The following is a 24,849-nucleotide window of genomic DNA, read 5'->3' as shown; positions in this document are numbered from 1 at the left end:
AGAGAGAGATAATGAAAGAGAGTTCGGAGAGAGAGAACGAAAGAGAGAGGGGGAGAGAGAGAGATAATGAAAGAGAGAGGGGGGAGAGATATAATGAAAGAGAGGGGGGAGAGAGCAAGAGAGAGAGTGTGTGTGTGTGCTGTTGTTCTATGCTGTTTTGAGGGGTCAACACTCACCAACTCAACACTCACAGCTGCAAATTATTGTTGTTCAATGCTGCCCAGAGGGCACTGCCTCCCCCTTTGTGCGATCAAGCGCGAAACAAGCACGCACAAGGTAGTCAACTGATGATAAGTAGTAGTCTAACCGTCCAGCAACAGGTAGGGGCATTTCTTCCGTAATTTAACATGTGTCGGATACTTGCTCTACCAATGTAAGCTATTATAATATGATTTCGGAAAGCGGCGGTCAGTGAGACATATCCGACAAGGCAGCGGCTTTAGTACGAGTTTTGTTGTTGTTGTTTTTTTCGCGCACCGCATGCAGGCTCTGTTTTGTCCCACTTCATTTATCCACCAAATCCGCAATACGCGGAGACTAAAGCGTGTGTCCGTCCCATTGATGAGAAAACAAACAGCATGTCATCTCCAGACAAGACAACCCAAAGGAATGAAGTCCTGAATAACATACGGAGGTCCTCGATGGTGGCGGGACATGGGAGAAAACAGACGGAGTTTGAGATGTCACAAGCCGCGTCAGCCTCACAACCTGGAGCGCATATTTCTAACAACAGGTTTCTGTGTGACGCCGAGGGCATCACCATTCACACAACTGTCACTCGACCGTCGGTGTCTCACCTACCCGGGCTCAATCTGAACCCCCGGATGTCCGTATACAGCACAACTCGTCAAGTTATCGTCAGCCGTGCTTACATTCAAGGACGCGCTTATAACTTTCTGGAAAGACCATCTGGGTGGAAATGCTTCGTGTATCACTTCTCGGTGTGAGTGTTTATAATGAATCACTTTGATATAACAATAACACATGACTTGCATGTGTCAACCAAGCCAAGTGCTTTGTGGGCGTTTTGCCAAATGATTGAAAGCAGTTGAAGGGCATGACACGAGGCGATCCTTTTGATCATTTCTAGCAGTCCTAATACAATACTTTACACGTGATTAACGGTACAATTATGTTACTGAATTACACTATAGGCTATAAAATGGAGGCTATATGTAGACGTATACAGCTGAACAAACTACCATCAGTATTTAATGAACAACATGGGGGCACTGGCGTCAGACTGCTATTATGTAGTATTGACCGTTTTGTCTGAACGTGGCATTTCTGCCGATCTCCACGGTCTGGTTTCCTGGACACATATTACGCCTATGACTGGTCTAAAAATACTCTATATTTCAATGGAGATTCTCAGTTGAGCAGACTATTTAGTCTAGGGGAAACCAGCCCTATATCATCATGTTGTCGAGGGGAAACCAGCCCTATATCATCATGTTGCCCAGGGGAAACCAGCCCTATATCATCATGTTATCATCATGTTGGGAAACCAGCCCTATATCATCATGTTGTCCAGGGGAAACCAGCCCTATATCATCATGTTGTCCAGGGGAAACCAGCCCTATATCATCATGTTGTCCAGGGGAAACCAGCCCTATATCATCATGTTGTCCAGGGAAACCAGCCCTATTTCATCATGTTGTCCAGGGGAAACCAGCCCTATATCATCATGTTGTCCATGTTGGGAAACCAGCCCTATATCATCATGTTGTCCAGGGGAAACCAGCCCTATATCATCATGTTGTCCAGGGGAAACCAGCCCTATATCATCATGTTGCCCAGGGGAAACCAGCCCTATATCATCATGTTGTTCAGGGGAAACCAGCCCTATATCATCATGTTGCCCAGGGGAAACCAGCCCTATATCATCATGTTATCATCAGGGAAACCAGCCCTATATCATCATGTTGCCCAGGGGAAACCAGCCCTATATCATCATGTTGTTCAGGGAAACCAGCCCTATATCATCATGTTGCCCAGGGGAAACCAGCCCTATATCATCATGTTGTCCAGGGGAAACCAGCCCTATATCATCATGTTGTCCAGGGGAAACCAGCCCTATATCATCATGTTGTCCAGGGGAAACCAGCCCTATATCATCATGTTGTCCAGGGGAAACCAGCCCTATATCATCATGTTGCCCAGGGGAAACCAGCCCTATATCATCATGTTGTCCAGGGAAACCAGCCCTATATCATCATGTTGTCCATTTGGGGAAACCAGCCCTATATCATCATGTTGCCCAGGGGAAACCAGCCCTATATCATCATGTTGTCCTTAGGAAACCAGCCCTATATCATCATGTTGTCCAGGGGAAACCAGCCCTATATCATCATGTTGCCCAGGGGAAACCAGCCCTATATCATCATGTTGCCCAGGGGAAACCAGCCCTATATCATCATGTTGTCCAGGGGAAACCAGCCCTATATCATCATGTTGTTCAGGGGAAACCAGCCCTATATCATCATGTTGTTCAGGGGAAACCAGCCCTATATCATCATGGTTCCCAGGGGAAACCAGCCCTATATCATCATGTTGTCCAGGGGAAACCAGCCCTATATCATAGCATGTTGTCCAGGGGAAACCAGCCCTATATCATCATGTTGTCCAGGGGAAACCAGCCCTATATCATCATGTTGCCCAGGGGAAACCAGCCCTATATCATCATGTTGTCCAGGGGAAACCAGCCCTATATCATCATGTTGTCCAGGGGAAACCAGCCCTATATATCATCATGTTGTCCAGGGGAAACCAGCCCTATATCATCATGTTGTCCAGGGGAAACCAGCCCTATATCATCATGTTGTCCAGGGGAAACCAGCCCTATATCATCATGTTGTCCAGGGGAAACCAGCCCTATATCATCATGTTGTCCAGGGGAAACCAGCCCTATATCATCATGTTGTCCAGGGGAAACCAGCCCTATATCATCATGTTGTCCAGGGGAAACCAGCCCTATATCATAGCATGTTGTCCAGGGGAAACCAGCCCTATATCATCATGTTGTCCAGGGGAAACCAGCCCTATATCATCATGTTGTCCAGGGGAAACCAGCCCTATATCATCATGTTGTCCAGGGGAAACCAGCCCTATATCATCATGTTGTCCAGGGGAAACCAGCCCTATATCATCATGTTGTCCAGGGGAAACCAGCCCTATATCATCATGTTGTCCAGGGAAACCAGCCCTATATCATCATGTTGTCCAGGGGAAACCAGCCCTATATCATCATGTTGTCCAGGGAAACCAGCCCTATATCATCATGTTGTCCAGGGGAACCAGCCCTATATCATCATGTTGTCCAGGGGAAACCAGCCCTATATCATCATGTTGCCCAGGGAAACCAGCCCTATATCATCATGTTGTCCAGGGGTAACCAGCCCTATATCATCATGTTGTCCAGGGAAACCAGCCCTATATCATCATGTTGTCCAGGGAAACCAGCCCTATATCATCATGTTGTCCAGGGGAAACCAGCCCTATATCAACCAGCCCTATATCATCATGTTGTCCAGGGGAAACCAGCCCTATATCATCATGTTGTCCAGGGGAAACCAGCCCTATATCATCATGTTGTCCAGGGGAAACCAGCCCTATATCATCATGTTGTCCAGGGAAACCAGCCCTATATCATCATGTTGTCCAGGGGAAACCAGCCCTATATCATCATGTTGTCCAGGGGAAACCAGCCCTATATCATCATGTTGTCCAGGGGAAACCAGCCCTATATCATCATGTTGTCCAGGGAAACCAGCCCTATATCATCATGTTGTCCAGGGGAAACCAGCCCTATATCATCATGTTGCCCAGGGGAAACCAGCCCTATATCATCATGTTGTCCAGGGAAACCAGCCCTATATCATCATGTTGTCCAGGGGAAACCAGCCCTATATCATCATGTTGCCCAGGGGAAACCAGCCCTATATCATCATGTTGTCCAGGGAAACCAGCCCTATATCATCATGTTGTCCAGGGAAACCAGCCCTATATCATCATGTTGTCCAGGGGAAACCAGCCCTATATCATCATGTTGTCCAGGGGCCCTATAACCAGCCCTATATCATCATGTTGCCCTATATCCATCATGTTGAGGGAAACCAGCCCTATATCATCATGTTGTCCAGGGGAAACCAGCCCTATATCATCATGTTGTCCAGGGGAAACCAGCCCTATATCATCATGTTGTCCAGGGGAAACCAGCCCTATATCATCATGTTGTCCAGGGAAACCAGCCCTATATCATCATGTTGTCCAGGGAAAACCAGCCCTATATCATCATGTTGTCCAGGGGAAACCAGCCCTATATCATCATGTTGTCCAGGGGAAACCAGCCCTATATCATCATGTTGTCCAGGGGAAACCAGCCCTATATCATCATGTTTCCCAGCCCTATATCATCATATTTGTCCAGGGGAAACCAGCCCTATATCATCATGTTGTCCAGGGAAACCAGCCCTATATCATCATGTTGCCCAGGGGAAACCAGCCCTATATCATCATGTTGTCCAGGGGAAACCAGCCCTATATCATCATGTTGTCCAGGGGAAACCAGCCCTATATCATCATGTTGTTCCAGGGGGAACCAGCCCTATATCATCATGTTGTCCAGGGGAAACCAGCCCTATATCATCATGTTGTCCAGGGAAACCAGCCCTATATCATCATGTTGTCCAGGGGAAACCAGCCCTACATCATCATGTTGCCCAGGGGAAACCAGCCCTATATCATCATGTTGCCCAGGGAAACCAGCCCTATATCATCATGTTGTCCAGGGGAAACCAGCCCTATATCATCATGTTGCCCAGGGGAAACCAGCCCTATATCATCATGTTGTCCAGGGGAAACCAGCCCTATATCATCATGTTGTCCAGGGGAAACCAGCCCTATATCATCATGTTGTCCAGGGGAAACATGTTGTCCAGGGAAACCAGCCCTATATCATCATGTTGTCCAGGGGAAACCAGCCCTATATCATCATGTTGTCCAGGGGAAACCAGCCCTATATCATCATGTTGCCCAGGGGAAACCAGCCCTATATCATCATGTTGTCCAGGGGAAACCAGCCCTATATCATCATGTTGTCCAGGGGAAACCAGCCCTATATCATCATGTTGTCCAGGGGAAACCAGCCCTATATCATCATGTTGTCCAGGGAAACCAGCCCTATATCATCATGTTGTCCAGGGAAACCAGCCCTATATCATCATGTTGTCCAGGGGAAACCAACCCTATATCATCATGTTCCAGGGAAACAAGTCCATGTTGGGAAACCAGCCCTATATCATAGCATGTTGTCCAGGGGAAACCAGCCCTATATCATCATGTTGTCCAGGGGAAACCAGCCCTATATCATAGCATGTTGTCCAGGGACGTGGGCATACTGTAAGTGTTTCGGGGGCCTGATCTCTGGCTGAGGAATGTTCAGTCTGAAGACCAACCCCCAGTGCTCAGTATCTCCTCTCACTGGAGTTGATAGCAGGCAGCTAAACTTGGCAGGCTGGCTGCTTTGAGAGCAGTAGCCTGATACTGCCACTCCATGACCTTCTGGTGAGGGATGGGGGATGCCTGATGCAGGCTGGCTGCTTTGGGTGAGCCTGATGCATCAGGGCAGAGAGAGACCCGATGCATCAGGGCAGAGAGAGACCCGATGCATCAGGGCAGAGATGGTCCCGATGCATCAGGGCAGAGATGGTCCCGATGCATCAGGGCAGAGATAGTCCCGATGCATCAGGGCAGAGATGGTCCCGATGCATCAGGGCAGAGATGGTCCCGATGCATCAGGGCAGAGAGTGGTCCCGATGCATCAGGGCAGAGATGGTCCCGATGCATCAGGGCAGAGATGGTCCCGATGCATCAGGGCAGAGATGGTCCCGATGCATCAGGGCAGAGATGGTCCCGATGCATCAGGGCAGAGATGGTCCCGATGCATCAGGGCAGAGATAGACCTGTTAGCACTGGATACCAATGGACCACCACTACAAATGCCCCCTTGTTTCTGCAAATGTTGCCTACTAAAGGGGAAGCCTAGTGGTTAGAGAGTTGGACTAGTAACCGAAAGGTTGCAAGTTTGAATCCCCGAGCTGACAAGGTACAAATCTGTCGTTCTGCCCCTGAACAGGCAGTTAACCCACTGTTCCTAGGCCGTCATTGAAAATAAGAATTTGTTCTTAACTGACTTGCCTAGTAAAATGGACCAAAGTAAAAATAAATGCAAATGTTGCCTACTTAATAGATTAATTTGTATTTAGGCAGTATTTTCCACGCCTGTTTAGGAGGCCAATCACAGCACTGTCCTAATTGTGACATATCAGATGTTAAGAGTCTGGACAGTTGGGTTCTGACGTTCTAAGTAACTGTACAAAGCCAAAACCATCTTAACCAAGGTCATGTCTCGCGTTCCAATGAGGGTGCAAGGTAAACCCTTTCCTTGTTTACACTAAATACTTGTCTTTTCTTACTACCACTGGCTTTGCTGATAGCTGCTTTAACGAGGGAAGTATTTACTATAGCTAGGTGTCCATCCCATTGGCGATAGTTGTTCATGCGAATATTCTAAAACCCTCATTGTCCCACCCACATATGTGTTTCCATCAAATGTACTTGTGTCAGATAAAAAGGCTGTGCGTGACGACGTAGTGCACATAAACATACCCTTTCGCGGTTAAATTCCATGTACGGAATAAAATAAAATAAAAATGCATTTGATTTCCATCGCATTTTCAACTGTTATAGTTTTCTCACAACAAAATGTTGCGTTATGTAGAGACTGTGCCCACTCTAGTATTGGCACGGTGTGCTCGAGCCAACAGCGCGCAGATACGCATATCCGACATTACATGACGAGATTATTATGGACAAAAGAGCAAGATTATTTTTATTTGTCAAATGGCAACTAAGCATCGATGATCATGTCATCAGAATAAGACCTTTCCGTTTTGGAGCATCAAACTCATCACCTTGCACTTTCACCAACCTGTGAATTTTTCCCTAATCTATTTCATCTGTAGCCTAATACACTGCCTGCTTTCGACGTAGTGGGAGGACCACGCAACATGTCATCGTGTGACTCAAAGTTTACGTTGATATTATGGTTATTATATCAATATTTGCACATAAAAGCGTTTCCAATGAAATTTCTCGCATAATAATTCATTTTACCGACACAAAAAGATCCCACCTTGTCTATTTTTTTGTTCTTGTGGACTTTTTCTTTTTTGTTTTCTGTTTCCATGTCAAGCCTGGAATGACTTTTTAAATGTTTTTATCTGAAATATACTTTACTTACATGAAAAGGTTGGATGGAAACCTGGTTTATAACTGTGATTTATAACTGTGATATGTGGTTGTCTCACTTCGCTACCTTGAGATGAATGCACCAACTTTAAGTCACTCTGGGTACTAGCATCTGCTAAATAACTCAAATGTTAATGTTATTTCATTGTTGTGTAACTATAAGAGTGGGAGGCAGGAATGAACATTGGCTTATCACTGACCCAGAGCGAGCGCTCCAGACAGAGTGCTATCAGGACTGCAGGACCTCCCCCACAAGAGAGTGTGTGTGTGTGTGTGTGTGTGTGTGTGTGTGCGTGCGTGTGTGTGTGTGTGTGTGTGTGTGTGTGTGTGCATGGTTGAATAGTTCCGTTACACCATGACCTCTGTAGTGTTGGCATGTTGCCTCCAGCTATGTGCTTGTGCTACTTACTGTATGCTGTTTACAATGCTTCCATTCATAATGACATGGCAACATTCTGTTGGATACATACATTTACCTTAAGATCCTGAGACTGTACTAAACATTGTCCAGTCATGACGTTCACAATGATTGAGCTACATAACAGGGAGACTGCGACCCGACACAGTGACACTGCCACATGAAACTATCACATTGTCCCTTCGCTCCACAGGCCAGCCGTCTATGACGTCACAAGTCAAGCTGCCTTAGATGTGTTCTAGTGCCTGATAGTAAAACCTCATGATGTGATTACCTGTACACAGTGCTGCCGTCTACCCCTCTCTGCTCAGTCCTGCTACCCCTGCAGACGCAGTAGACTGGAAGAGATGCTGCCCATCAATAATACATGGAGCTTGGAGACGTGATGCTTACAGTATTGTGTAGAGCCCAATAGGGCCCACACAGCCCACTATATAGGGGCCAGTAAAGCCCATGTTATTTGTATTTATTGAGGATCACCATTAGTTCCTGCCAAGGCAGCAGCTACTCTCTCTGGGGGTTATTAAGGATCACCATTAGTTCCTGCCAAGGCAGCAGCTACTCTCTCTGGGGGTTATTATGGACCCCCATTAGTTCCTGCCAAGGCAGCAGCTACTCTCTCTGGGGGTTATTAAGGATCCCCATTAGTTCCTGCCAAGGCAGCAGCTACTCTCTCTGGGGGTTATTATGGATCCCCATTAGTTCCTGCCAAGGCAGCAGCTACTCTTCCTGGGGTTTATTATGGATCCCCATTAGTTCCTGCCAAGGCAGCAGCTACTCTTCCTGGGGTTTATTATGGATCCCCATTAGTTCCTGTCAAGGCAGCAGCTACTCTTCCTCGGGGTTATTATGGCTCCCCATTAGTTCCTGCCAAGGCAGCAGCTACTCTTCCTGGGGTTTATTATCGATACCCATTAGTTCCTGCCAAGGCAGCAGCTACTCTTCCTGGGGGTTATTATGGCTCCCCATTAGTTCCGGCCAAGGCAGCAGCTACTCTTCCTGGGGTTTATTATGGATACCCATTAGTTCCTGCCAAGGCAGCAGCTACTCTTCCTGGGGTTTATTATGGATCCCCATTAGTTCCTGCCAAGGCAGCAGCTACTCTTCCTGGGGTTTATTATGGATCCCCATTAGTTCCTGCCAAGGCAGCAGCTACTCTTCCTGGGGGTTATTATGGATCCCCATTAGTTCCTGCCAAGGCAGCAGCTACTCTTCCTGGGGTCCAGCAACATTAAGGCCGTTATATACAATTACAAATATTACATGACATTACATTTCATAACACTTTTCACAATGCATTCAGTGTGTGTCCTCAGGCCACTACTCTACTACCACATATCTACAATACAACATCCATGTGTTCGTGTGTGTAGTGCTTGTGTTAGCATGTGTGTGTCTTTACAGTCCCAGCTATTCCATGAGGTTCTATCTGTTTTTTTTTAAATGATTCTACTTGCATCAATTACCTGATGTGGAATAGAGTTCCATGTAGCCATGGCTCTATGTAGTACTGTTTGCCTCCCATAGTCTGTTCTGGACAGTGGATCCCTCTTCTTCTCTGTTCTACTTGCTGCTGCACAGTGGATCCCTCTTCTTCTCTGTTCTACTGGCTGCTGCACAGTGGATCCCTCTTCTTCTCTGTTCTACTGGCTGCTGCACAGTGGATCCCTCTTCTTCTCTGTTCTACTGTATACTGCACAGTGGATCCCTCTTCTTCTCTGTTCTACTGGCTGCTGCACAGTGGATCCCTCTTCTTCTCTGTTCTACTGGCTGCTGCACAGTGGATCCCTCTTCTTCTCTGTTCTACTGGCTGCTGCACAGTGGATCCCTCTTCTTCTCTGTTCTACTGTCTACTGCACAGTGGATCCCTCTTCTTCTCTGTTCTACTGGCTGCTGCACAGTGGATCCCTCTTCTTCTCTGTTCTACTGTCTACTGCACAGTGGATCCCTCTTCTTCTCTGTTCTACTGTCTACTGCACAGTGGATCCCTCTTCTTCTCTGTTCTACTGGCTGCTGCACAGTGGATCCCTCTTCTTCTCTGTTCTACTGTATACTGCACAGTGGATTCTTCTTCTCTGTTCTACTCTGCTGCACAGTGGATCCTCTTCTTCTCTGTTCTACTGTCTACTGCACAGTGGATCCCTCTTCTTCTCTGTTCTACTGGCTGCTGCACAGTGGATCCCTCTTCTTCTCTGTTCTACTGGCTGCTGCACAGTGGATCCCTCTTCTTCTCTGTTCTACTGGCTGCTTCACAGTGGATCCCTCTTCTTCTCTGTTCTACTGGCTGCTGCACAGTGGATCCCTCTTCTCTGTTCTACTGGCTGCTTCACAGTGGATCCCTCTTCTTCTCTGTTCTACTGGCTGCTGCACAGTGGATCCCTCTTCTTCTCTGTTCTACTGGCTGCTGCACAGTGGATCCCTCTTCTTCTCTGTTCTACTGTCTACTGCACAGTGGATCCCTCTTCTTCTCTGTTCTACTGGCTGCTTCACAGTGGATCCCTCTTCTTCTCTGTTCTACTGTATACTGCACAGTGGATCCCTCTTCTTCTCTGTTCTGCACTGGATTCCTCTTCTTCTCTGTTCTACTGGCTGCTGCACAGTGGATCCTCTTCTTCTCTGTTCTACTGGCTGCTGCACAGTGGATCCCTCTTCTTCTCTGTTCTACTGTATACTGCACAGTGGATCCCTCTTCTTCTCTGTTCTACTGTCTACTGCACAGTGGATCCCTCTTCTTCTCTGTTCTACTGTCTACTGCACAGTGGATCCCTCTTCTTCTCTGTTCTACTGGCTACTGCACAGTGGATCCATCTTCTTCTCTGTTCTACTGGCTGCTGCACAGTGGATCCTCTCTTCTCTGTTTTACTGGCTGCTTCACAGTGGATCCATCTTCTTCTCTGTTTTACTGGCTGCTGCACAGTGGATCCATCTTCTTCTCTGTTCTACTGGCTGCTTCACAGTGGATCCATCTTCTTCTCTGTTTTACTGGCTGCTGCACAGTGGATCCATCTTCTTCTCTGTTTTACTGGCTGCTGCACAGTGGATCCCTCTTCTTCTCTGTTCTACTGGCTGCTGCACAGTGGATCCCTCTTCTTCTCTGTTCTACTGGCTGCTGCACAGTGGATCCCTCTTCTCTGTTCTACTGGCTGCTGCACAGTGGATCCCTCTTCTTCTCTGTTCTACTGTCTACTGCACAGTGGATCCCTCTTCTCTGTTTTACTGGCTGCTGCACAGTGGATCCCTCTTCTCTGTTCTACTGGCTGCTTCACAGTGGATCCCTCTTCTTCTCTGCTCTATGTGTGGTGTTGAGGTGGTTGGATTCCAGACCAGTCATCAGTAAGCACACCGTAAGGGGATAAGGGCCTCAATGGAACAAACACTAATCGCAAACAAAACAGCAACCCCTCTCCCTACAGATGTAGGACCTTAATTTGATCACTCTTTTGTTGTAGATAATTTTCCTGCACTGCAGGAAATGCAAACCAGTAGTGTATTTGAGTTTTAAAAAGGCTTCTAAAGTTTGTAATTTCCACTTTGAAATTTCAGACTTGATTTGCCCTAACAAAAAATGTATCAACCCCGACAAAAATGTCCATTCATTGTAATCCACATAATAATTCACATTTCCTGTTGCTGCAGGATTATTTTCCTGCTGTAGCAAACTGGCTCAAATTAACATCTGTAGTTTTGCTATAGGTTCATACGGTAGGTCTATCATTACTATCTGGCCACTGGTGTAGACCTACACAAACTGCTGGATATCATCGCAATAGGATTCCCATTGACTGAGGGAAAGTCAACTTGTCAAGGGGTGGAAATGGTCATTTACAACGTCATCTGCATTGTGTCTGTGTCAGTAGTGTTGTAGCAGCTTGTAGCCTTATCTTGTACAAAGAAAAGCATTTTATCTCTTGAGGACTCAGTGGTCTGATTGTTGGTTCAGTTGGAAAAAGAACGTATGACCTTGAGATCAAAGAGAATGACAGGATGTTGTTGTCCTTTCAGAATGTCAGGGGTTGGCACGATAGTGCTATTAGAATGTGTGGATGTGTATTTGTCTATTTGTGTGTGTGTGTGTTGTGTGTGTGTGTGTGTGTGTGTGTGTGTGTGTGTGTGTGTGTGTGTGTGTGTGTGTGTGTGTGTGTGTGTGTGTGTGTGTGTGTGTGTGTGTGTTTGGTGTGCAGTAGGTGTGTTTGATCTGGTGACATATCTTTGGAACACCATCTACTGTGAGGCTGTGTTGAAGTGCAGTAACGTCTGAGTCTACGTCAGTTGAGTCCTGAGTTCAGCTGAGGCAGCTCCTCTCCTGGCTACAGGCCCACGGCTCTACCCTGTTAGCACACTGCACGGCACGCACAGAGAAACTGACTCCACAGTCAAACACACCTAGTGGCTCATGAAGGATAGATACTGTACATCATGTCGGTTTATGACTGAGAAAAATCCCACTCAAAGTGGGTTAACACCATGAGTGTTTTAAATCATATTTCTCAGATTAGTGGGTTAACTCCATGAGTGTTTTAAATCATAGTTCTCAGATTAGTGGGTTAACTCCATGAGTGTTTTAAATCATAGTTCTCAGATTAGTGGGTTAACTCCATGAGTGTTTTAAATCATAGTTCTCAGATTAGTGGGTTAACACCATGAGTGTTTTAAATCATAGTTCTCAGATTAGTGGGTAAACTCCATGAGTGTTTTAAATCATAGTTCTCAGATTAGTGGGTTAACTCCATGAGTGTTTTAAATCATAGTTCTCAGATTAGTGGGTTAACTCCATGAGTGTTTTAAATCATAGTTCTCAGATTAGTGGGTTAACACCACAAGTGTTTTAAATCATAGTTCTCAGCTTTAAAGCTCCAATATGTAACTTTTGGGGGCGTCTGTGTATTCTCTTGACTGCTTTCAATCATTTCCCACATACTCTGCATTGTTTTATATACCTCTCCACATCGTACATAAAGTGATTTGATTATTGTTCTGTCCTGCAGGTTCCTCATCGTGCTCGCCTGTCTAATCCTCAGTGTGCTCTCTACTATAGGGCAGTACCAGGCTCTGGCACATGGTACTCTCTTCTGGGTGGTGAGTTCTTATATTATTATATACTCTACTATAGGGCAGTACCAGGCTCTGGTACTCTCTTCTGGGTGGTGAGTTATTATATTATTATATACTCTACTACAGGGCAGTACCAGGCTCTGGTACTCTCTTCTGGGTGGTGAGTTATTATATACTCTACTATAGGGCAGTACCAGGCCCTGACACTCTCTTCTGGGTGGTGAGTTATTATATACTCTACTATAGGGCAGTACCAGGCTCTGACACTCTCTTCTGGGTGGTGAGTTATTATATACTCTACTATAGGGCAGTACCAGGCTCTGACACTCTCTTCTGGGTGGTGAGTTATTATATACTCTACTATAGGGCAGTACCAGGCTCTGACACTCTCTTCTGGGTGGTGAGTTATTATATACTCTACTATAGGGCAGTACCAGGCTCTGACACTCTCTTCTGTCTGGTCAGTTCTTATATTATTATATACTCTACTATAGGGCAGTACCAGGCTCTGGTACGCTCTTCTGGGTGTTGAGTTCTTATATTATTATATACTCTACTATAGGGCAGTACCAGGCTCTGGCACACTCTTCTGGGGGTGGTCAGTTATTATATACTCTTCTATGGGCAGTTATTATATACAGGCTATAGGGCAGTACCAGGCTCTTCTGGGTGGTGAGTTATTATATACTCTACTATAGGGCAGTACCAGGCTCTGGTACTCTCTTCTGGGTGGTGAGTTATTATATACTCTACTATAGGGCAGTACCCACTCTCTTCTGGGTGGTGGTTCTTATATTATTATATACTCTACTGACACTCTCTTCTGGGTGGTGAGTTCTTATATTATTATATACTCTACTATAGGGCAGTACCAGGCTCTGACACTCTCTTCTGGGTGGTGAGTTATTATATTATTATATACTCTACTATAGGGCAGTACCAGGCCCTGACACTCTCTTCTGGGTGGTGAGTTCTTATATTATTATATACTCTACTACAGGGCAGTACCAGGCTCTGACACTCTCTTCTGAGTGGTGAGTTATTATATACTCTACTATAGGGCAGTACCAGGCTCTGGTACTCTCTTCTGGGTAGTGAGTTATTATATACTCTACTATAGGGCAGTACCAGGCTCTGACACTATCTTCTGGGTGGTGAGTTATTATATACTCTACTATAGGGCAGTACCAGGCTCTGACACTCTCTTCTGGGTGGTGAGTTCTTATATTATTATATACTCTACTATAGGGCAGTACCAGGCTCTGGCACTCTCTTCTGAGTGGTGAGTTACTTGCCAGTAGGCCAAACCCAAAATGTTCCTGCATTTCTCCACAATATTCAGATCCTTATCGTGTAATAGAGTTGCTTGGCCAGCAGAGGACAGATCCTTATTGTGTAACAGAGTTGCTTGGCCAGCAGAGAGCAGATCCTTATTGTGTAACAGAGTTGCTAGGCCTGCAGAGAGCAGATCCTTATTGTGTAACAGAGTTGCTTGGCCAGCAGATGACAGATCCTTATTGTGTAACAGAGTTGCTTGGCCAGCAGAGAGCAGATCCTTATTGTGTAACAGAGTTGCTTGGCCAGCAGAGGGCAGATCCTTATTGTGTAACAGAGTTGCTGGCCAGCAGAGGACAGATCCTTATTGTGTAACAGAGTTGCTTGGCCAGCAGAGGGCAGTAGTGGTCTATTTTCTCTCTACACTATAGAAAGGTCATTCTTCCTATGACAGTCCTCCTCCCCATCCGCCCAAACCTTCAGCACAACATGCATGGTCAGATAGCTATCCCAAACATTAAACATCAAACCTGAACTAAACTTCAGCCATACCAGCCCCTAACACCAAACCTGCATTTGACATTGTATTCCATCTTCACCCTTGTCTGATTCCTCGCCCTATCCTTCTGTCTAAAGACCATTTCATTCTTTAAGTCTCATTTTAGGGAAAAATACTGTAATGACAATAGTTGATTGAATGGAAGCGCTCTTCATTGTATAAATGAAACTCAATCACATTCATCACCAATATGTAGCATCCACCTGGATGGGCCCTCATTGCCATAGTCAAAATGATATTATTTGTGAACCAAATGAACTGTCAAATTTGTCCATGCTCACAGATCTGTGTTGACATACATCCCTAAATGTGATGTCTGTGCAGTCAGCCAAAGCAACTCTGAATTTTTAAACCCATCCAGACCCTGACCCCTAAATCCTTCCCTCAAACCTAGACACCACCGACCAGCTGCTGAGTTAAACAGCTCTTGTGTTTGTATGCTTAGTCTGGCTGACAGATCCCTTCTGCAGTCAGAGGAACGGAGACAAAGGAGAAGAGAGAGGGGGACTATGCTTTAGAGTCGTCGTAGAGGAGAAAGAAAGAGGGGAAAGAGAGAGAACGAGGGATTAGGGTTAGACGGGAGCGGGGTCGGGGTCGGAGTGTGGGGGCCACAAGGGCACGCACACGCAGGTGGAAAGTTCACCTCAGCCAGTGTCTAACAGGATTAAATGACGCTGTCCACTCATCAGGACGACGCCCAGAATCACAGATTAATCTGCGCCTGCAGAGGTGGGATTAGCAGGGGCCCTAACTAGAGAGGCGCTTCTGTTTGCCAGGGGCCCTAACTAGAGAAGCCCTTCTGTTTGCCAGGGGCCCTAACTAGAGAGGCCCTTCTGTTTGCCAGGGGCCCTAACTAGAGAGGCCCTTCTGTTTGCCAGGCGCCCTAACTAGAGAGGCCCTTCTGTTTGCCAGGGGCCCTAACTAGAGGGCGCTTCTGTTTGCCAGGGGCCCTAACTAGAGAGGCGCTTCTATTTGCCAGGCGCCCTAACTAGAGAGGCCCTTCTGTTTGCCAGGGGCCCTAACTAGAGGGGCGCTTCTGTTTGCCAGGGGCCCTAACTAGAGAGGCCCTTCTGTTTGCCAGGGGCCCTAACTAGCTCTGCTAGGACAGTTGTCCCTCTTTTGTTTCTCAACTATAGGAAAAATAAAGAAAGAGATGTGTGAGTCGTCAGAATGTGAAAGACTGTTTTGAGCAAATTCATGACGCGACCCACTTAATGTTCAACTGATCAGGGACAGTGCTTTTTTCTGTGGCCATCTGTGTCCACATACATATCCCTGGATTTGATTCTTCAACTTTTTGTGTCCATATTTTGGTGCCACATCGTGTCTGACCTCAGTATAACTACGTTAGTAAGTCGGATCAGAAAGGGGCCTATAGGTGGAATGACTGGACCTCAATGCTGATGACCCTGCCCTCCATCCTCCTCCCTCCACTCCCCTCCACTCCCCTCCCTCCCCTCCACCCCCTCCACTCCCCTCCCCTCCACTCCACCCCCCTCCCTCCCCTCCCTCCACTCCCCTCCACCCCCTCCACTCCACTCCACCCCCTCCACCCCCTCCACCCCCTCCACTCCCTCCCCCCTCCCTCCACCCCCTCCACTCCCTCCACCCCCTCCACTCCCCTCCCCCTCCACTCCCCTCCACTCCCCTCCACCCCCTCCCCCTCCACTCCCCTCCACTCCCCTCCACTCCCCTCCACCCCCTCCCCTCCCCTCCACCCCCTCCACTCCCCTCCACCCCCTCCACCCCCTCCACTCCCCTCCACTCCACTCCCATCCACTCCCCTCCACTCCCATCCACTCCCCTCCACTCCCCCTCCCCTCCACCCCCTCCACTCCCCTCCATTCCCTCCACCCCCTCCACCCCCCTCCACTCCCCTCCCTCCCTCCCCTCCACCCCCTCCACTCCACTCCACCCCCTCCCTCTCCCTCCACTCCACTCCACCCCCCTCCACTCCCCTCCACCCACCCCCCCCCCCTCCCCTCCCCCCCCCCACTCCCCTCCACTCCCATCCACTCCCCTCCACTCCCCTCCACCCCACCACAACAACAGCTCTTCCTTTGTCTGGTTTGCACCCCACTGCACGTGAGGTCACCACTTTACTCACTGTTAACAAGGTCCAGTGTAGATTCTCTCTTCCTGTAAGGAGTAACCTAGTGCATCTGTGGCACTTTTGTGATGTAATTAAACATTTTATTGAACCTTTATTTAACTAGAGCGCTGTGCCACTCGGGACCCTTGAAACGAACATGTGTTTGTCCAGCGCCAGGACGGAACATGTATTGGGCATCTGTCACTCTTAAAAGTCCATTAAAGGTTATTGATTTGGTATTGGTCTTCTAAATTGCTAAATGCTAAACTTGCAAATTTGAATGGAATTGCATTGGTGTTTAATTTCAGTCCATTGTTTGATTCATATCATGCACTGGGAGTCATTTGGCGTTCATTGTTAGTTCATTGTTTGATTCATGCCATGCACTGGGAGTCATTTGATGTATAGGAACATATTGGTTATTTTGTCCATTCAGGGAACAAGGAACTAGAAGCAATAGGCCTGGTTACCAATGTTATCCCGACTGTACATTAGAGTTCTTGTTCTATTGTCTTGGTTACTGATGTTATCCCGACTGTACATTAGAGTTCTTGTTCTATTGTCTTGGTTACTGATGTTATCCCTACTGTACATTAGAGTTCTTGTTATATTGTCCTGGTTCCTGATGTTATCCCGACTGTACATTAGAGTTCTTGTTATATTGTCCTGGTTACTGATGTTATCCCGACTGTACATTAGAGTTCTTGTTCTATTGTCTTGGTTACTGATGTTATCCCTACTGTACATTAGAGTTCTTGTTATATTGTCCTGGTTCCTGATGTTATCCCGACTGTACATTAGAGTTCTTGTTATATTGTCCTGGTTCCTGATGTTATCGACTGTACATTAGAGTTCTTGTTCTATTGTCTTGGTTACTGATGTTATCCCTACTGTACATTAGAGTTCTTGTTATATTGTCCTGGTTCCTGATGTTATCCCGACTGTACATTAGAGTTCTTGTTCTATTGTCTTGGTTACTGATGTTATCCCTACTGTACATTAGAGTTCTTGTTATATTGTCCTGGTTCCTGATGTTATCCCGACTGTACATTAGAGTTCTTGTTATATTGTCCTGGTTCCTGATGTTATCCCTACTGTACATTAGAGTTCTTGTTCTATTGTCTTGGTTACTGATGTTATCCCTACTGTACATTAGAGTTCTTGTTATATTGTCCTGGTTACTGATGTTATCCCTACTGTACATTAGAGTTCTTGTTCTATTGTCTTGGTTACTGATGTTATCCCTACTGTACATTAGAGTTCTTGTTATATTGTCCTGGTTCCTGATGTTATCCCGACTGTACATTAGAGTTCTTGTTATATTGTCCTGGTTACTGATGTTATCCCGACTGTACATTAGAGTTCTTGTTCTATTGTCTTGGTTACTGATGTTATCCCTACTGTACATTAGAGTTCTTGTTATATTGTCCTGGTTCCTGATGTTATCCCGACTGTACATTAGAGTTCTTGTTATATTGTCCTGGTTACTGATGTTATCCCGACTGTACATTAGAGTTCTTGTTCTATTGTCTTGGTTAATGATGTTATCCCTACTGTACATTAGAGTTCTTGTTATATTGTCCTGGTTCCTGATGTTATCCCGACTGTACATTAGAGTTCTTGTTCTATTGTCTTGGTTACTGATGTTATCCCTACTGTACATTAGAGTTCTTGTTATATTGTCCTGGTTCCTGATGTTATCCCGACTGTACATTAGAGTTCTTGTTATATTGTCCTGGTTACTGATGTTATCCCGACTGTACATTAGAGTTCTTGTTCTATTGTCTTGGTTACTGATGTTATCCCTACTGTACATTAGAGTTCTTGTTATATTGTCCTGGTTCCTGATGTTATCCCGACTGTACATTAGAGTTCTTGTTATATTGTCCTGGTTCCTGATGTTATCCCGACTGTACATTAGAGTTCTTGTTCTATTGTCTTGGTTACTGATGTTATCCCTACTGTACATTAGAGTTCTTGTTATATTGTCCTGGTTCCTGATGTTATCCCTACTGTACATTAGAGTTCTTGTTATATTGTCCTGGTTCCTGATGTTATCCCGACTGTACATTAGAGTTCTTGTTCTATTGTCCTGGTTCCTGATGTTATCCCTACTGTACATTAGAGTTATTGTTCTATTGTCTTGGTTACTGATGTTATCCCTACTGTACATTAGAGTTCTTGTTCTATTGTCCTGGTTCCTGATGTTATCCCTACTGTACATTAGAGTTCTTGTGCCAAAACAACGTATATTGTCCTGGTTCCTGATGTTATCCCTACTGTACATTAGAGTTCTTGTTATATTGTCCTGGTTCCTGATGTTATCCCTACTGTACATTAGAGTTCTTGTTATATTGTCCTGGTTCCTGATGTTATCCCTACTGTACATTAGAGTTCTTGTTATATTGTCCTGGTTACTGATGTTATCCCTACTGTACATTAGAGTTCTTGTTATATTGTCCTGGTTCCTGATGTTATCCCTACTGTACATTAGAGTTCTTGTTCTATTGTCTTGGTTCCTGATGTTATCCCTACTGTACATTAGAGTTCTTGTTCTATTGTCCTGGTTCCTGATGTTATCCCTACTGTACATTAGAGTTCTTGTTATATTGTCCTGGTTCCTGATGTTATCCCTACTGTACATTAGAGTTCTTGTTCTATTGTCCTGGTTCCTGATGTTATCCCTACTGTACATTAGAGTTCTTGTTCTATTGTCCTGGTTCCTGATGTTATCCCTACTGTACATTAAGTTCTTGTTATATTGTCCTGGTTACTGATGTTATCCCGACTGTACAGTAGAGTTCTTGTTATATTGTCTTGGTTACTGATGTTATCCCTACTGTACATTAGAGTTCTTGTTCTATTGTCCTGGTTCCTGATGTTATCCCTACTGTACATTAGAGTTCTTGTTCTATTGTCTTGGTTCCTGATGTTATCCCTACTGTACATTAGAGTTCTAGTTCTATTGTCAAAAGCTGTTCTTAGTGTACTCGGGCCCTGGGTTTTGGTTAATCATGTCACAAGACCTGAATTTGAACCTTTATTTAATAAAGTGTTTTCATCTAACTGTCCCCTTTTATTTTTATGTCAGATAGTCCAGCACCAATCCTCCAGCACCAATCCTCCATCACCATCCTTAGACCGTTTTGCTTTCATTTTTGATCTAATTCTCCTTCCTGGAAAAGGAAAGTTAGAATCCAGGTGATGTGACATGTATAACTACAACACAGGGTCACATATTAGTCCTGTTGTGGTTCCCTGAAGGCTGTCACACATCCTGGATGTAATGTTGGGTTGCAGATAGTTCAGCACGCTGTGTTTTAGGGACCACCAGCTGGAGATGTCTGACTGACCACATATTTCACAACATTCTACATGTACAATCAGTGCATACATTTGTTCTCAAATGACGTTCAGAGGTGCTAAGTGCTCTGGGCCAGCTGTTGGTGTGTCTGAGCCTTTAGTTTTATCACCTGCTCTATTCCCTCTTTTTCTATCTGAGAATCACTTACTATTTCCTACATTCTCTCTCTCTGTGTGTGTGTGTCTCTCTCTGTGTGTCTCTCTGTGTCTCTCTGTGTCTCTCTGTGTCTCTCTGTGTCTCTCTGTGTCTCTCTGTCTCTCTGTCTCTCTGTCTCTCTGTCTCTCTCTCTCTCTCTCTCTCTCTCTCTCTCTCTCTATTTATTAATTTATTTGTTTGTTAATTTATTTATTTAAGGGGCTTTATTGGCATGGAAAACATATGTTTACATTGCCAAAACAACGTGAAATAGATCATAAACAATAACAATTGACAGTGAACATTACACTCACAAAAGTTGTCTCTCTACACCCCCCCCCCTCCCCCTCCCACCCAACTCTCTGTCTTTAACAGGAGATAGCGCTGGTGATGTTATTTGGTGTGGAGTATGGTGTGCGGCTGTGGTCGGCAGGGTGCCGTAGTAAATATGTTGGCGTCTGGGGCCGGCTGCGCTTTGCCAGGAAGCCCATCTCCATCATCGGCAAGTGCCTGGAACAAACTCCACACTGGCATCCTTAGTCTTCAGATGAAATAAGATAAAACATGTACAATAATGGCAATTATTTGCATTCAGTATGCAAATAGATATCCTAATTAAGTAACAGTGACAATTCAACAACCCTGGGACCCATCCTGTAACATGTCTCCCTCCTGTAACATGTCACCCTCCTGTAACATGTCACCCTCCTGTAACATGGCTCCATTCTGTAACATGTCTCCCTCCTGTAACATGTCTCCCTCCTGTAACATGTCTCCATCCTGTATCAGGTCACCCTCCTGTGACATGTCTCCCTCCTGTAACATGTCACCCTCCTGTAACATGTCTCCCTCCTGTAACATGTCTCCATCCTGTATCAGGTCATCCTCCTGTGACATGTCTCCCTCCTGTAACATGTCACCCTCCTGTAACACGGCTCCCTCCTGTTACATGGCTCCATCCTGTATCAGGTCACCCTCCTGTAACATGTCTCTATAGTGTAACATGTCTCCCTCCTGTAACATGTCTCCCTCCTGTAACATGTCTCCCTCCTGTAACATGTCTCCATCCTGTATCAGGTCACCCTCCTGTGACATGTCTCCCTCCTGTAACATGTCACCCTCCTGTAACATGGCTCCCTCCTGTAACATGGTTCCATCCTGTAACATGTCTCCCTCCTGTAACACGGTTCCGTCCTGTAACATGTCTCCCTCCTGTAACACGGTTCCGTCCTGTAACATGTCTCCCTCCTGTAACACGGTTCCGTCCTGTAACATGTCTCCCTCCTGTAACATGTCTCCCTCCTGTAACATGGCTCCGTCCTGTAACATGGCTCCGTCCTGTAACATGGCTCCCTCCTGTAACACGGTCCCGTCCTGTAACACGGCTCCCTCCTGTAACACGGCTCCCTCCTGTAACACGTCTCCCTCCTGTAACACGGTCCCGTCCTGTAACACGGCTCCCTCCTGTAACACGGCTCCCTCCTGTAACATGGCTCCCTCCGGTAACACGGCTCCCTCCTGTAACACGTCTCTCTCCTGTAACACGGCTCCCTCCTGTAACATGGCCCCTCCTGTAACACGGTCCCGTCCTGTAACACGGCTCCCTCCTGTAACACGGCTCCCTCCTGTAACACGGCTCCCTCCTGTAACATGGCTCCCTCCGGTAACACGGCTCCCTCCTGTAACATGGCCCCTCCTGTAACATGGCCCCTCCTGTAACACGGTCCCGTCCTGTAACACGGCTCCCTCCTGTAACACGGCTCCCTCCTGTAACACGGTCCCTCCTGTAACACGGTCCCCTCCTGTAACATGGCTCCCTCCTGTAACACGGCCCCCTCCTGTAACATGTCTCCCCTCCACTGTGTGCTTCTCTGCAGATTTGATTGTAGTGGTGGCCTCCATCATCGTACTGGTAGTAGGCTCCAATGGACAGGTGTTTGCCACGTCTGCTGTCAGGTAAGACACTGGCCCTCGACTCTCATGTCCTAAATGATCTATGTTTACAGCACTATCATGCAGGGCTCCAGACTGCGACCATTTAGTTGCATTTTGCTACACTTTTGACTTGGCTATTGCGAGTTAAATTTTTTTAAATGGTCACATTGGTGCAAGCTGCACATTTTACATGGTCACCTCACTCCAAACTTGGCTGTAACCATGATTTGGTCAAATAGTCATGTGCATTATTATCCTCCTGATTCCTTTAATGAAGGTCTCTGTCCACGTGCCTGTTTCACTGGGGCCTGCTGCTGTAGTGAAGGTCTCTGTCCCTGTTTCACTGGGGCCTGCTGCTGTAGTGAAGGTCTCTGTCCCTGTTTCACTGGGGCCTGCTGCTATAGTGAAGGTCTCTGTCCCTGTGCCTGTTTCACTGGGGCCTGCTGCTGTAGTGAAGGTCTCTGTCCCTGTTTAGCTGGGGCCTGCTGCTGTAGTGAAGGTCTCTGTCCCTGTGCCTGTTTCACTGGGGCCTGCTGCTGTAGTGAAGGTCTCTGCCCCTGTGCCTATTTCACTGGGGCCTGCTGCTGTAGTGAAGGTCTCTGTCCCTGTGCCTGTTTCACTGGGGCCTGCTGCTGTAGTGAAGGTCTCTGTCCCTGTGCCTGTTTCACTGGGGCCTGCTGCTGTAGTGAAGGTCTCTGCCCCTGTTTAGCTGGGGCCTGCTGCTGTAGTGAAGGTCTCTGCAACCTGTGCCTGTTTCACTGGGGCCTGCTGCTGTAGTGAAGGTCTCTGTCCCTGTGCCTGTTTCACCGGGGCCTGCTGCTGTAGTGAAGGTCTCTGTCCTTGTGCCTGTTTCACCGGGGCCTGTTGCTGTAGTGAAGGTCTCTGTCCCTGTGCCTGTTTCACTGGGGCCTGCTGCTGTAGTGAAGGTCTCTGCCCCTGTGCCTATTTCACTGGGGCCTGCTGCTGTAGTGAAGGTCTCTGTCCCCGTGCCTGTTTCACTGGGGCCTGCTGCTGTAGTGAAGGTCTCTGTCCCTGTGCCTGTTTCACTGGGGCCTGCTGCTGTAGTGAAGGTCTCTGCCCCTGTTTAGCTGGGGCCTGCTGCTGTAGTGAAGGTCTCTGCAACCTGTGCCTGTTTCACTGGGGCCTGCTGCTGTAGTGAAGGTCTCTGTCCCTGTGCCTGTTTCACCGGGGCCTGCTGCTGTAGTGAAGGTCTCTGTCCCTGTGCCTGTTTCACCGGGGCCTGCTGCTGTAGTGAAGGTCTCTGCCCCTGTGCCTGTTTCACCGGGGCCTGCTGCTGTAGTGAAGGTCTCTGTCCCTGTGCCTGTTTCACCGGGGCCTGCTGCTGTAGTGAAGGTCTCTGCCCCTGTGCCTGTTTCACCGGGGCCTGCTGCTGTAGTGAAGGTCTCTGCCCCTGTGCCTGTTTCACTGGGGCCTGCTGCTGTAGTGAAGGTCTCTGCCCCTGTGCCTGTTTCACCGGGGCCTGCTGCTGTAGTGAAGGTCTCTGCCCCTGTGCCTGTTTAGCTGGGGCCTGCTGCTGTAGTGAAGGTCTCTGTGCCTGTGCCTGTTTCACCGGGGCCTGCTGCTGTAGTGAAGGTCTCTGTCCCTGTTTAGCTGGGGCCTGCTGCTGTAGTGAAGGTCTCTGCCCCTGTGCCTGTTTCACTGGGGCCTGCTGCTGTAGTGAAGGTCTCTGCCCCTGTGCCTGTTTCACCGGGGCCTGCTGCTGTAGTGAAGGTCTCTGTTCCTGTGCCTGTTTCACTGGGGCCTGCTGCTGTAGTGAAGGTCTCTGTTCCTGTGCCTGTTTCACTGGGGCCTGCTGCTGTAGTGAAGGTCTCTGTCCTTGTGCCTGTTTCACTGGGGCCTGCTGCTGTAGTGAAGGTCTCTGTCCCTGTGCCTGTTTCACCGGGGCCTGCTGCTGTAGTGAAGGTCTCTGTCCCTGTGCCTGTTTCACCGGGGCCTGCTGCTGTAGTGAAGGTCTCTGCCCCTGTGCCTGTTTCACCGGGGCCTGCTGCTGTAGTGAAGGTCTCTGTCCCTGTGCCTGTTTCACCGGGGCCTGCTGCTGTAGTGAAGGTCTCTGTCCCTGTGCCTGTTTCACTGGGGCCTGCTGCTGTAGTGAAGGTCTCTGTCCCTGTGCCTGTTTCACTGGGGCCTGCTGCTGTAGTGAAGGTCTCTGCCCCTGTTTAGCTGGGGCCTGCTGCTGTAGTGAAGGTCTCTGTCCCTGTGCCTGTTTCACCGGGGCCTGCTGCTGTAGTGAAGGTCTCTGTCCCTGTGCCTGTTTCACTGGGGCCTGCTGCTGTAGTGAAGGTCTCTGTCCCTGTGCCTGTTTCACTGGGGCCTGCTGCTGTAGTGAAGGTCTCTGCCCCTGTGCCTGTTTCACTGGGGCCTGCTGCTGTAGTGAAGGTCTCTGCCCCTGTGCCTGTTTCACTGGGGCCTGCTGCTGTAGTGATGGTCTCTGCCCCTGTGCCTGTTTAGCTGGGGCCTGTGTAACAGTATAACTTTAGACCGTCCCCTTGCCCATACCCGGGCGCGAACCAGGGACCCTCTGCACACATCAACAACAGTCACCCACAAAGCATCGTTACCCATCGCTCCACAAAAGCCACGGCCCTTGCAGAGCAAGGGGAACTACTACTTCAAGGTCTCAGAGCAAGTGACGTCACCGATTGAAACGCTATTTAGCGCGAACCACAGCTAACTAAGCTAGCTGTTTC

General features: G+C 47.4%; 1 protein-coding gene across 1 annotated transcript; it reads left to right on the top strand.

Moving 5' to 3' along the window:
* Window positions 1-641: 641 nt before the first annotated feature.
* LOC135533874 (potassium voltage-gated channel subfamily KQT member 1-like) lies at window positions 642-20,746 on the top strand. Its single transcript, XM_064961078.1, has 3 exons — window positions 642-943; window positions 12,715-12,805; window positions 20,582-20,746. The coding sequence occupies exons 1-3, from the start codon at window positions 642-644 to the stop codon at window positions 20,744-20,746; spliced, it is 558 nt and encodes a 185-aa protein (XP_064817150.1).
* Window positions 20,747-24,849: the final 4,103 nt, after the last annotated feature.

This window comes from Oncorhynchus masou, unplaced genomic scaffold (genome assembly GCF_036934945.1).
Source record: "Oncorhynchus masou masou isolate Uvic2021 unplaced genomic scaffold, UVic_Omas_1.1 unplaced_scaffold_2760, whole genome shotgun sequence".
NCBI classification, from domain to species: Eukaryota; Metazoa; Chordata; class Actinopteri; order Salmoniformes; family Salmonidae; genus Oncorhynchus; species Oncorhynchus masou.
Note: the sequence above shows the minus strand (reverse complement) of the source record. Positions and strands in the feature narration are given on the sequence as shown.

Coding starts and splice junctions, on each gene's coding strand:
- LOC135533874 (XM_064961078.1), top strand. CDS start 642: ATGGTGGCGGGACATGGGAGAAAACAGACGGAGTTTGAGATGTCACAA. Junction 944..12,714: donor TTCGTGTATCACTTCTCGGT/GTGAGTGTTTAT, acceptor TCTGTCCTGCAG/GTTCCTCATCGTGCTCGCCT. Junction 12,806..20,581: donor ATGGTACTCTCTTCTGGGTG/GTGAGTTCTTAT, acceptor TGTCTTTAACAG/GAGATAGCGCTGGTGATGTT.